The 11,933-nt window shown below is 41.0% G+C and overlaps 1 protein-coding gene across 1 annotated transcript in view; it reads left to right on the forward strand.

The window, feature by feature from the left end:
* The window catches only part of ITGB3BP (integrin subunit beta 3 binding protein), a 35,795-nt gene extending 24,670 nt beyond the window's left edge, over positions 1–11,125 (forward strand). Inside the window, exons 8-9 of the mRNA XM_072866551.1 lie at positions 7,645–7,698; positions 9,497–11,125. Coding sequence (XP_072722652.1) covers positions 7,645–7,697 — 53 coding nt within the window. The 3' untranslated portion in view covers position 7,698; positions 9,497–11,125. The remainder of the gene's footprint in view (positions 1–7,644; positions 7,699–9,496) is intronic.
* The last annotated feature ends 808 nt before the right edge of the window (positions 11,126–11,933 follow it).

Below are 11,933 nucleotides of genomic sequence, written 5' to 3' on the forward strand. Positions count from 1 at the left end.
CCAACCAGCAGGACCGCTTCATATCACAAGCAGCCCCTTTGATTTTGGTTGTATCTGCTCTCCCACAGGCCTAAGTTCTTTCTGCTGTGGGGAATTCTCTTAAAGGAAAGAAAATTGATCAAACTTAAGTTTCCTTCAGCAGATTACCGCAAAAGGAAAAGGAGCGACTTTTTAAGGAATTTGGCTCATTTGTGCAGTCTGCTATTTCTGATTTACAGCTCCCTATGTCCCTCTGTTCAAATGATCACAGCCCCTATCTGGCACTGATAATGGTGAACGCTATGGGCCATCACAGATTTAAACAGTCGTTGCTTCCTTTGTGCACTGCTTTTTAATGGTCACCAGGATATATGTTTATAGGTCCATCTTTTCTCTAGAAACTAGTCCCTAACACTAAACATATATCCAGTCTTGTTAGATGAGAAATGAGATATTTTGTGACAGTAGGATGGAAAATAGAATTATGAGTTTAAGTTGACCAATTTTGCTGAAGTTTCAATGTCAATTTTGCTTTAATAAAGAATAAATTCAGTTTTGCAGTCTTGAAAATACAGTAGTAGGAGAGGCAAAGAAGTATGTGATAAAAGAAAAGCATTTGGAGATGTTTTACTTTGCCTTTTAGTTTTGGATGTGGTTTTTGGTAATTATTTTTAATTAGTTATGCTCCAGACTTAAAACTTATGACTGTTCTGTGGCTTGATACAGATGGAATGTCACATTATCGTCACATGGTGAGGCATGAAATTTATTTACTTTATATAAACAACCTCTGCTTAAAACAACTTAATACAAAACATTCCTTGCTCAATGGGCAGCATTATGTAGGACTCAATCTATCATTTTGTGTGACCAGCATAAAAAATGGCATCATTGTTTATCCATGACTAGTATTTACAGTAAACAAAATGTTTTTGAATAGAATGTAAGCAAACTGTAAAGCAGCTGCCAAAAGATGAAATCTAGTCGGTATGTTGCAGTCCAAAACATGCTTTATGTGTGTTGACAATAAATGTGTAGGTTGCAATACGCATATTTTAAAGGAAAACTTAATAGGTTCAGAGTTTCAAGGAGTGAAGGTAACATTCTAAACAGGAAAGCTACTTAAGCTGGTTGTTACAAATTATACTAATACTTTGCTTCCCAAAAAGAAAAACACTGACATAAATCATGTCCGTGCCTGTCTGCTGTCCAAGTAAGAAACAAGAGAATGGTATAGAAGATCAAATACTTGCAGTGTTAAGGAAAACTATTTTCAGACTGTATCTTGTAATGAGATAAAAAATACTTTCTTTTCTAAGGTGGTGTTCATCCTGCCAAGCCCATGGGCAAATTTGATCACCCTTATTAAGTTTAGTTCTAAACATTCCTAACTTTCATACTGTTTTTAATACAAGTGACTGAAGTTTGCGCTCTTTGCAACAGTAGTGGTGGCTTTCCAAGAGACTAGATCAGGGTTAACTAGATGGATTTTCATTTAACACCACTTGAAATTACTAATGAAGGCAAAGCTGGAGAGATTAGGGACTGAGTAACACTGAGTTCCCACTCACCAATCCAGTTTTTTGAAGACTGTGTATACATGGCGAAACATAAAATCCCATTTCAGAAACACTGCAAAATATAGATGCCTCTTTAATAAGCAGAGTTCCTTCTCAAAACAGGTAGAATGGTAAGAATACAATATTCCACCGTTTATCCCAATTCACGTCAGTTTGAGTTTGGACTTTGTATTGGGCCTTTGTGTACAAGCAACTAAATAGCTTGGGTCTGGACTTGCTGGTGGGTTGCTGTGAGTGAGGGTAAATCAAGTTTGCAATATGTTTCTACCTCATTCTCAAATAAAGTAAATACATTCGTTGACCTTTAGACATACTTGGGTGTCTGTCTCCCACCTATCCTTCCTCCTCCTCCTCCTCCTTTGCGATCTTCTGAGGAAAAGGGGAATACATCAGACTTCAGATGTGTATTTTCAGGAATGTATCTGTGGCTTTTTCTGACTGTAAAAACCCTAACCTAAAAAACGTAGGTTTTTTTCTCAGCCCACCTTTTTATTCACTTGCCAGGAAGAAATGTCATTATACTTTTTCTGGGAAAAGTAAGTCTCATGAACTGGCTAAGCAGAAATTTATTAAGTGAACGGAATGAATTCACAAGTAAATTTACTCAGAAACTGAGTTTCTTTCCAGAGTTTCCATTCCTTGAGAGCAAATGGAACAAAGACCATGATTGCCTTTGCTTACAGCAAATACTCATTTGTCAGGGAAGTGATGAGATGGATGCAGGGCTTGGACCTAGGTATTGGGAAGGGCCTTTTTACCTAACAAATCTGTAGGCCTCTTTCTTAAGAACTGATATATGTGAGCCTACTGTAAGGATGAACCATACGCTGTAGTTTGTACAAACCCTACTTCTAGGCGTTTGTGATAGAAGCTTTTCTGAAGTTCAGTTCTTCCACCTTTTTAAACTGTTTGGGAAAAGCTGCTAATGCTGACACAAACAACAGTTCCTTAGTTCTACCAGGGTCCTTTCAGTTAAATCCTCGGCTCCTTTCCAGCCAAAGTTGAACAAGGCCTCTCCAGCCGCCTTTTTGTGATGTAAGTCATCTCTAAAAGCAACAAAGATGATGATGAAGGACTTCTTTTCAAATAGATTATTACTAGATGGAGACTTACAGCTTGTGTTTGCAAACAGTATGCTTACTTAAGTTCTTAGCACTAAAGGCCAGGTTTGATGTTTTGCCACACATCAGAAATGTCTGCTCTGAGTTCACGTCCCTACGTAGTGTTTAGAAGAGAGATGACGATCGTCAGTACTCTTTCACTTAAGTCCTGCAGGCAACCAAGATGCAAGTTGCCCTCTTGGCCTGCTCAGAAAGGCTGTGAAACTAAGACAGAAATTGATTTAAGAATTAGTATTTTCTGAAAGTCTGAAAATACACTCTAAAGCCTGGTATTCAATTGCATTCCAGCTCAGTCAACCTAGTACCAGAAACCCTGTATGCCCAAGGCTGTGTAGGCCAGAGCCGATGCTTAAACAGACTAGATCTGTAATGCAACTGCAGTATGGAGTACATGCCTGCCCTTACCACAGGACAGAGAACCCTTAGGCCAAGAGTCGTCTTGTGGCCAAAAGTGGAATGAAGGGGCTGCAGTCGGGCAGCACCTTGCAGGATTTCCTCTAGAAGAGCAGCCGCTGTGACTGGCACGACTTCAGGCCCTTAAGGTGCAGGTGAATGGCAGATTAAAGAGAGAGATTGTGCAGATGCTCTGCGCACATTCCCAACTGGTAGATGATTCCTTGGAGCTGAAACCAGCCGATGGCAGTGAGAGTACCCATTGAGCGTTATGTTCTATGTCATCGGTGAGACAGCTTCAAGAAATCATAACTTTGTTTATGTGGTGTGGGAGGGAGCCTGGCCTTGTTCATCTGCTCTTCTGTGTGGAAGATCTATCTGTACTCCTGCTCACAAGGCTTTGCTACAAGTAGACGTGGGGAAAAGTTAAGTCTCGGTTACGTTTTTAAGTTATACCTCAGTCTGAACGCTTGTAAAGGGGACTGCACTAAGCAAAACAGAATTACGACTGCTTCAGCACTGAACATGTGAGTGTGCGTTTGCACACAAGGACTTAGTGCAACTCACCTGTTTTGTTTACTCATAAGTTATTTTGAATATCCCCATGCAGAGTGCCAGTGAAATCATTCTGCCCTCCTGCATTTACAATCAAAACTAATTGTGAGGTTGCCCCAAAACGCCCCTTGAGGAGGAGAGTGTTGTATTCCAATTTGTATTGTGTGGATTAAAAGCCGCTGTTGCTCAGGCTAAATTTGACTGTATGTCTTCTCTCATTCTGTGCAAGTGGGTCTTTTTTTTTTAGTTGGTAACCATGCAAAGTCCTTTACAGTCTACAAGAGGTAACAAACCCCACTGAGCCTGGCACCTAAAATCTGCAGTGATTTTCCTAGGACAAGTGAGTAATCCTGGCTACTGAAAGAATGCTACCGAAAGGTAAAGGAGCTGGCGGCCAGGTTTCCGTCTGACCCCCAAATGCCGTGCTCTTTCCCAGCAGGTTATGGGTCCGTTGGATTGTACCCGCACCTTAAGAGTGCGTATTTTACAATACAACCGGAGATTTGAGAAGCGTCTGGGTGTGAGGTCACCAGCATGATAAGCTTTTTGGATGGAAGGAAGGGGGCAAATTACAAACCTCTCCAATGATTTAACGTCCTCTGCTATGTAGATGAAATATTAAGCTATTAACTTTTGTGGCAGATACAGAAATGCACATGAGACATATGACTATAGGCCTCAGACGTATATACATATAGAACTGTCAACCTGCATTTTATATTTAGGTGTCAGCCACATTTATTCATTAATTTCACACTTGTGTTTATACTCTATTTTCCTATGTACCTTTTTACAGACGCATTAGCTATTAATTTTTAATTCTAGTGGATCTAGACTTTAGGGTATTAAGCTTAATGAAAAATTAAACAGAATTGTAGTTCTTCCAACAGCTACATGTAGCAATTCCTACATGAGAATAAATACTGCTTTCTCCCATGAATATAATTATTTTAAATAAAAAAGAAAAGAAACATTAGTTTGGACTCACTTAGTAGCAATTATATGTTTAAGAGGTGTAAATAACTTGCTATCCAGACATTACAAATATCCAGGTGCTCTGTATGTGCTGATGACAACAAAATTGAAAAGAAAGACTGTAATAATTCTGACTGGTTTTCTCTGCAGAAGATATTGATTATTTGTGTGTGGTGAGAGATTTGGAAAATTCAATTAAAGGAGTTGTGCAAAGGTTTCATAAATTTTCCTTGTACAGCGTGTACACAGACATTGTTGCGTATTAAATCAATGCAGCACTTCACAATATATTTTCTTTGAAACATAAAAATAAATAACATTTAAACAGTTCTGCTTACTACAGAAACAAATTTTATTTTCTGTGAAGCATTTAGTCATGTGCTATCACTGACTCATACACATTTGCCAGCTGTAACAAATTTTATAGACATTTTCTCCAGAGACATAGCTCATATACTATGAATTTTTAAATGAGCAAATGGTGAAGAAGGGATGTCAGCAATATAAAAATTGATCAGTTAAAAGATAAAAGCATAAGTAAAGAGATTTGTATGGTAGTCTTAATAGGTTTTATTAAATAAAAATACTATAAAAAGACAGTAATGAATAGACTGAAGGTTTTAACTGTGGTTGAGGTGGAGAAAAATTATTCTGGCACATTTAGTAGAAGATTGGTTTTATATCACCTGACAGGTGAACATTTTTTTTCTCTCTGCTTTTTAGATCTGTAAATGTTGTAGAGCAGTCAAACTTGGGAAAGAATGGTGGTGGAAGGAGGAGGGGAAAAGAAACTTGGGAAGATTCTGCCCTTTTAATGCTTTTGCGGGCCGGGACAGGAAACACCACGGCAAAGGGCAGCAAGGTTTCGCCCAACGCACCCGCGCAGGGGTGAGGTGTCTGGTGGCTCTCTGGCTGCTGCCTCACCCTGTGCAGCCCTAAAACGTGGAGCCGATGAGGAGAGGGAAGCTGGTCCTGCACCCAGCTCCTGCGTGTGCCGCAGTCGGCTGCAGCCCAGACATCCTTCTGGTCGCCTCCACAGACTCCTTCCTTTCCTAGCTGCTCTGGTCACAACAGATTTTCATACAGAAGTTTTCTTTGTATGTTCTCCTTGCTTATATGTAGAGTTTATGTATATATACTGTTATATATGTAACAGCATATATATATATATATATATACACACACTGTTATATATGTAACAGTTATATATGTGTAACAGCATATATAACAGTATCTATACATAAACTTATATACATATAAGTATACATTTGCTTATATACATAAGCAAAAAGAACATTATATGCAGTATATATACTGTGTATATAGAGTATATATACTGTGTATATGTGGAGTTTATGTACGAGTTTAACTTACTTAGGAGTTCTGCATATAAAAATATCGAGAGAAGGGTTGTTGGGGGGGGTCTGTTTTGTTGGGGTTTTTTAAGAGCAACTCATTATCTTCATTAGCTCAAACACACACACACACAAAAGCTTAAACTGCTACAACAAGCATTGTAAGTTTTTGGAGCATGTGAGTAGTAACTCATTTGATTACTTGAGTATCTAAATCTTAATGCCATCTGTATAAATATTACTGTAAGTAAGGCTGGTTTGTCAAAATGTGCTGTCATGGTATATGTTTGGAAAGAAGGCTGAGTTAATGTTTTATATGAATCTGGGCAGCTTACATTTTTTAAGACAGCTTCCGAGAGTGAAGTGCAGATCTTGGCATGGTTGCTTTGGCATGTGTGGGTTCTTTAAGTACCGCACAGTCAGAATGCTGCAATCAGTCGTTGCAGGGTTCATAAAGACTGAATTAGGAAGTTGCATTTAGCACAAAGAAACCAACTTGTAATTAAATCTCAGTCTCTTTCTGTTACTTGTCCTACAAGACTGGACAGTTTCCTATTTTAAGCAATAGTTAGTGGTATTTTTTGGAGAATAATTTGTATGAACAAATGGCGTTTATTTGGTATAATGCTGAAAAGTTGTACCTGAGGCAAAGTTGAATTGGATGCCATTTTTTATGGAGTAATCTTCTGAGCCCTAGCTTAGGATGGAATTCTGGCTTGGTCTGGGTCAGCTCCAGGTAACGTCACTGGCACTTTGTGTCAGCTCCACAGACAGGTCTTCTGCATCACATCATATACAGGAAGCGTGTGACACCTAAGGAGTCACAGCATTGCCAAAGGAGGGGAACTGAGGAGAATCTTCCACCCCACCACCCATGTCTTCGGCGGCTTTGATGCCTCTCTTGGTCTAGGTTTATATGCAGCCCCTTTCCTCATAGTAGGAGTCTTTTTAGCTATAAGCTGCTGTAAATATCTGTTTGCTGTTCTCAGTATGTTTAATGTAAAGTGAATAGTTCTGAATTCTCTCTTCACCATTTTGTGGTGGTGGAATCAAACTGCAGTATGAGCCATCAGCAGGCACTAAGGGTACCGAGACCCGAGCTGGTCATCTGCTGCAGAAAGCCATTTGGAAATCATGGCACTCGGATGCACCTGCTTCCAGACCCTTTCCCCGAATGTTCTCAATCCTCGAGTTCCTTTCTACCCTTGCTCTCTTTTCCTCTACTTCTTCCAGCCATCTGCTCAGCCCTCCTCCCTGGCCCTGCCCTCCTCGAGCCAGGGGCTCAGGTGTGGTTGCCTCTCTTTGTGCCATCCCCTCAGCAGATTCAGGGGATGGTTGTTCCTCTCATGCAATCCTGGATTGGATTCTGCTGAATCTGCTGATACTGTCCTTAAGGATTTTTATTTATTCTTTTAGTACTAATAGCAAAAAAGAAGGACCGGTTTCTAATACTCATAACACATTCTGTTCTGCTTTGTCATCGTTGGTAATGATGCAGCATATGTGCATACACTCACAAGTAATTAAGACAATCTCCTAAATTACTGTTGAGACACAGTATCAAGTAAAAGGGGTTCTGTTAACCACTGCAGTAACTTATTTGACTCATATTTGTGCAGGGATTTTTGCAAATTCTGTAGTAACACCACTGTTCTGTTTATCAAAGCTGATTTTCCTCCTCCACAGAGTATGTTCAGACTACCAGTAGCTCTGCGTTCCTGAAGTCACTCCTTGACTGAGGTAAGTAGCCCCTCGCTCTGCTGTGTGGCTTCTCCGGCTGCCACGTACAGGTAGTACAAGCTTAAGGACTGAGGTACTTAGCTTTAAAACATTTGCAGAGTGATCTAGTATGTAGGCCTGCAGTCAAGACTGTAATAGCTCGATGGGAAAACAGTTGTTACTCCGCATGTGGTACTTCTTGTTACTGGTTTGTTAAGCAAAATGACATATTGAATCTGTAGAAACTCTGTCCCGCTCTAAAACATCCGACAGCATTTCTCCTCATCAGCCCTGTCAGTTTCTAGCTGGCTGTTTTTTGAGGAATGGCAATTCAGCTGTAAGTAATACATGTAACGAAAGCAAGAAAATGTGTGTACTTCAGATTATACCTTCTTCAGAGCCACGACTGATGCCCTGGAATTCACCAGCCCTGCTGCAGCCCTGCTGTGCTCTTGAGGGAGCAGGGGTACGGCACTGCCTGGGCTGCAGGCTTTGCTTTCCTGCAAAGCTGCTGTGTGCACCCTTCTTCCCTGTGTTGTTAATGCACAGGTAGGCTCCTCGGCTTGCTCCTGGCAGCCGTACACAGCCAGCCAAGGGCCTGCGAGCAGTGCTCTGTTCCAAGAGGGGACAGGGGGCTGCAGGGCAGACAGTCCGGTTGAAGGAGCAGCAGCAGCTACCCGCTTCCAACCACCCCCTTCCCCAGGAGCATCTCGCCCTCCTGTTCCACCTCTGCCCATGCATCTCAGACAGGCAGGGCTTGCTGCTATCCATCCACCGCATCAACTTTCTTAGCATTCCCAGAGCAGAAAGCACAAAACAACATACTGACAGACACCTCAAGACGTGTTTTATGGGGTTTTCAGTTCTTCCTCCTTTGGCTACTCATCTTTGTTCCAGTGTTGTAAGCAAAAGCCCAGTTAGCTTTTGATAGACCTTGCCTATCATCGTATATTACCTGTGCATGAGAAAACTGGTCGCTCTTATCTCTCATAAGGTCTAGTGAGACAAAGAAGTCTCTAAAGATGACACTGTCTGCAGATTATATCAATTCCCTGTGTAGTGTAAGAACATCTCTCTTTTGGAAAGTTATTCTAATCTTGTAATCGAGGAATATGGAAAAGTAGATCTACAGGTTTTACAAGCTGCGTAACTGAGTGAGTGCAGAGGTGAGCTCAGACACCCCTGCATTTTGCTTCTCAGTGAAGGTTAAATTTTATTTTGTAATTGCAAGTAACCTAGTAGAAAAAAAAAAAAAGCTTTAAAACCCTGCTTGTCCACAAGCTAATGTTACCGTAACACTTACTAGCTGCTTATGCCAGAGACTCTTTCTACTCCTTAGTCCTTCCCAACCAGCTACCACACCAAAGGCAGAGTAATTGAGGGATGGAAACCAGTGGAGGAGAGAGGAGAGCAGGGCTAACATCCTGTTCAGCAGCTCATTTTCTCCACTCAGCATAATTCCCGCGTCCTACAGAATGCAGAGCGCGACCTTTCTGTGGTACAGTAATCAGTGTCTTACACGGGCTTATTAGCTCGAACTCAACTCGTGCTGACAACTACAAGGCTTCAATCTGAAGTTGGCTCAGAGAGCACTCGCGTCTCTGCTATTGGCTAGCAGTGTCTAGTCGGTGAATGTTGTGTTTGCACCGTATGTCCAAAAAAAAAAAAAAAGAGACACATTTACTTTTTCTGGTTCTCTCTCTCCCTTCCCAAGTGCCTCCGAACTGTAAAGCCCTTTGCTTTCTTAGTGTTTAAAAAAATACAGTTGTGATGATAGCTAAATGATCTTTTACCAATTATTTCTTAACTTCTTCTGCAGATAAAAACTACAGCGTTTCCTTAGAACATCTGAAAATGTTACTGCAGTTCAAGGGAGACCATCTGTTGCTCTGCATTGCCTTAGGCTGTATGTGTGTCTGTCTGTATTTTCTATGCTAGTACTGGATGTAGGACAGACATACTCTGAACAGATCACATGAATGATGATGCTGTTGTCTAATTGCTATTTATTTTAGTCATTCCTTATCTCCACACGGGCATTATGTGAAAAATGCATTCCACATCAACCCAAAGTTCTACATCTGCTTGACTGTACTTAAAAGGAGAGAAGAAATGACTGTAAACCTATCTCCCCAGCAAATACCAGTTCGGGATTGCTCATTGCGCTAGGCAGGTGCACATCTAGATAAAATTTCTGGCATCTATTTAAACTTAACAATGTGCACAACCAGATCATCTCAATGTAAATAATACATCATGGTTGTTTTATGCAAGCGTGCGTACAAAATGCTGATTTAGGTTTGCTGCTGCATGGAAAATCAACTCTGTTTTCTGTATGTTCTTACTGCAAATAGATAATTATGCTGCTTCATGGGTTTGTTTGGTTTTTAAAACAAACACACACACCCCACCACTCTAACCTTCCCTCCAAGAACTGGGTGAGAAAAAACCACATTAAAGATGAATTTTGGCTCCCAGGCCTCCAGTGGGAAATGGTTGCTTCCTGCCAGGGTGGGGGGTGCATGTGTGCATGCTCCTTTAATCAATTCATCATCCCCCCAAAAGCTAGCAAAGCATGATTTAAATTAAAGCATCTCATTTTGCAACAGCCTGCCTAAAAATTTACACCTTTTTCTAATGACGACTGGGCTCAAAAGATAGAGGAAGCTCTATTGTGCGAGGAATCATTCTGCATGCTGAACACGTTAAAGCTGTTTACAAACAACGCTTTCCCTGTCTGTGGCTGCCACAGTAAGGGACATGTTTGTCACCTACAATGATGTCTCCTCTGAAGTCAACCCACGACACGCTATATAAAGGTACCGGCCTCAGGCCCACAGCGTTACAACACACGGCTCTAATAACATTTGCTTTGGAGGTCAACAGTTTAGTTTAGTTTTGGTATTTAATGATCTATGGGGAGAGCTGTTATAAAACAGTTTCTTCTCTTTTTCCTTACCCGCAAAGCCTCCTCTCCAGCCCAGCGAACACCCTGCGTCTCCGATCGGTGAGTGAGTTAGGTGCAGCCTCTCTCATGTTGAAAGAGTGCGATAATGAGTTTTGATTTTTTTTTCCAGAGAGCAAGAGCAAAAGTTCAACATAAATGCGCAGAATCAAATGTCTTTTCTTGCTACCACTGCAAAGTACTGTTACCTAAAATTCTGAGAACCAAAATGATAAATGCATTCCAGTGTGTGGTTAAACATGTATACGCTCTCAAGCTTCGGGAGTTTTTTAATTAATAAAAATGTGTTTGCGCTTTAATACCTGTGCAGTTTGGTTGGAAAAAATTGTTTGAAGGGAATTGTGTCAGTTCCTCTTTTTACTGTCTCCACCATTCTTGTTCCAGCTTTCTGTGTGGTTGGTTTTTGTGGTACGTACAAGACTCACCAGCCAATTGCTTTGTACGACAATGGAAGGTTAGCCTGAACCAGCAATAGTTTATATAACCCAACTGTAACCTCCAGAGCTGGAAATTAAATAATTATTGATCTGAAAAGAGTCTGTAAGTGAACTGTATGCCAGTCTGAAGCTGTTCTGTGTAGTCTTAGAACAACAAAATCAAACTTTTACAGAAAATAACAGTAAAGGCGATGATGGACAGCAGTAACTCACTCCATGGCAATTATTAAATGCCATGAAATGTGGTAATCATTTTTGAGGGAAATACCAAGTTATATACTAAGATTCTGCTGCAAATACTCCTCATGCATGCCTTAGCTATTTAAGCAGTTACTGTTTCTCTGACCTCCTGGTGTACGAGGCTTTCGCCTTTCAGAAACAGCTGGGTCTGTTAAGAACCATTTCCAGTTCCACACAGGGTGGATCATATGACTCTCACTTTATCACCCCTGGAGGCCATCTCAAGGACAAAGAAAAGAGATACACTCAAAACTAATGTTTTTATATGGGTGGGAAGGGTTGCACCACGATCTCGTGGTGAACACAAGAGAACAGGCTAATTAGAACCCAAAACCCTGCTGCTTCCTTCCATCTTCATTTGTCATTTCACATGTTATTTCAGTGGAAGTAGATGTTCTCCAAGCTGCCTGGATGTCTGTCAGTGTTTCACCCAGCCGTGCTCAGAGGGAAATGCTGTGGTTTTTAGCCTTCGCAGCCTCTGGAGACAAAGATTCCTATTCATGTGTCCCGATAGACATCAGTGCCACTCGGCCTACGCTTCTAAAAAGAAAGGCCATGCTGTGGGCAGAGCTCTTGCATGCACACCCTCAGAAAAATTCTAAATACTTGTGAAA

The sequence above is a fragment of the Ciconia boyciana genome, chromosome 7, assembly GCF_034638445.1.
Source record: "Ciconia boyciana chromosome 7, ASM3463844v1, whole genome shotgun sequence".
In the NCBI taxonomy this organism is placed as follows: Eukaryota; Metazoa; Chordata; class Aves; order Ciconiiformes; family Ciconiidae; genus Ciconia; species Ciconia boyciana.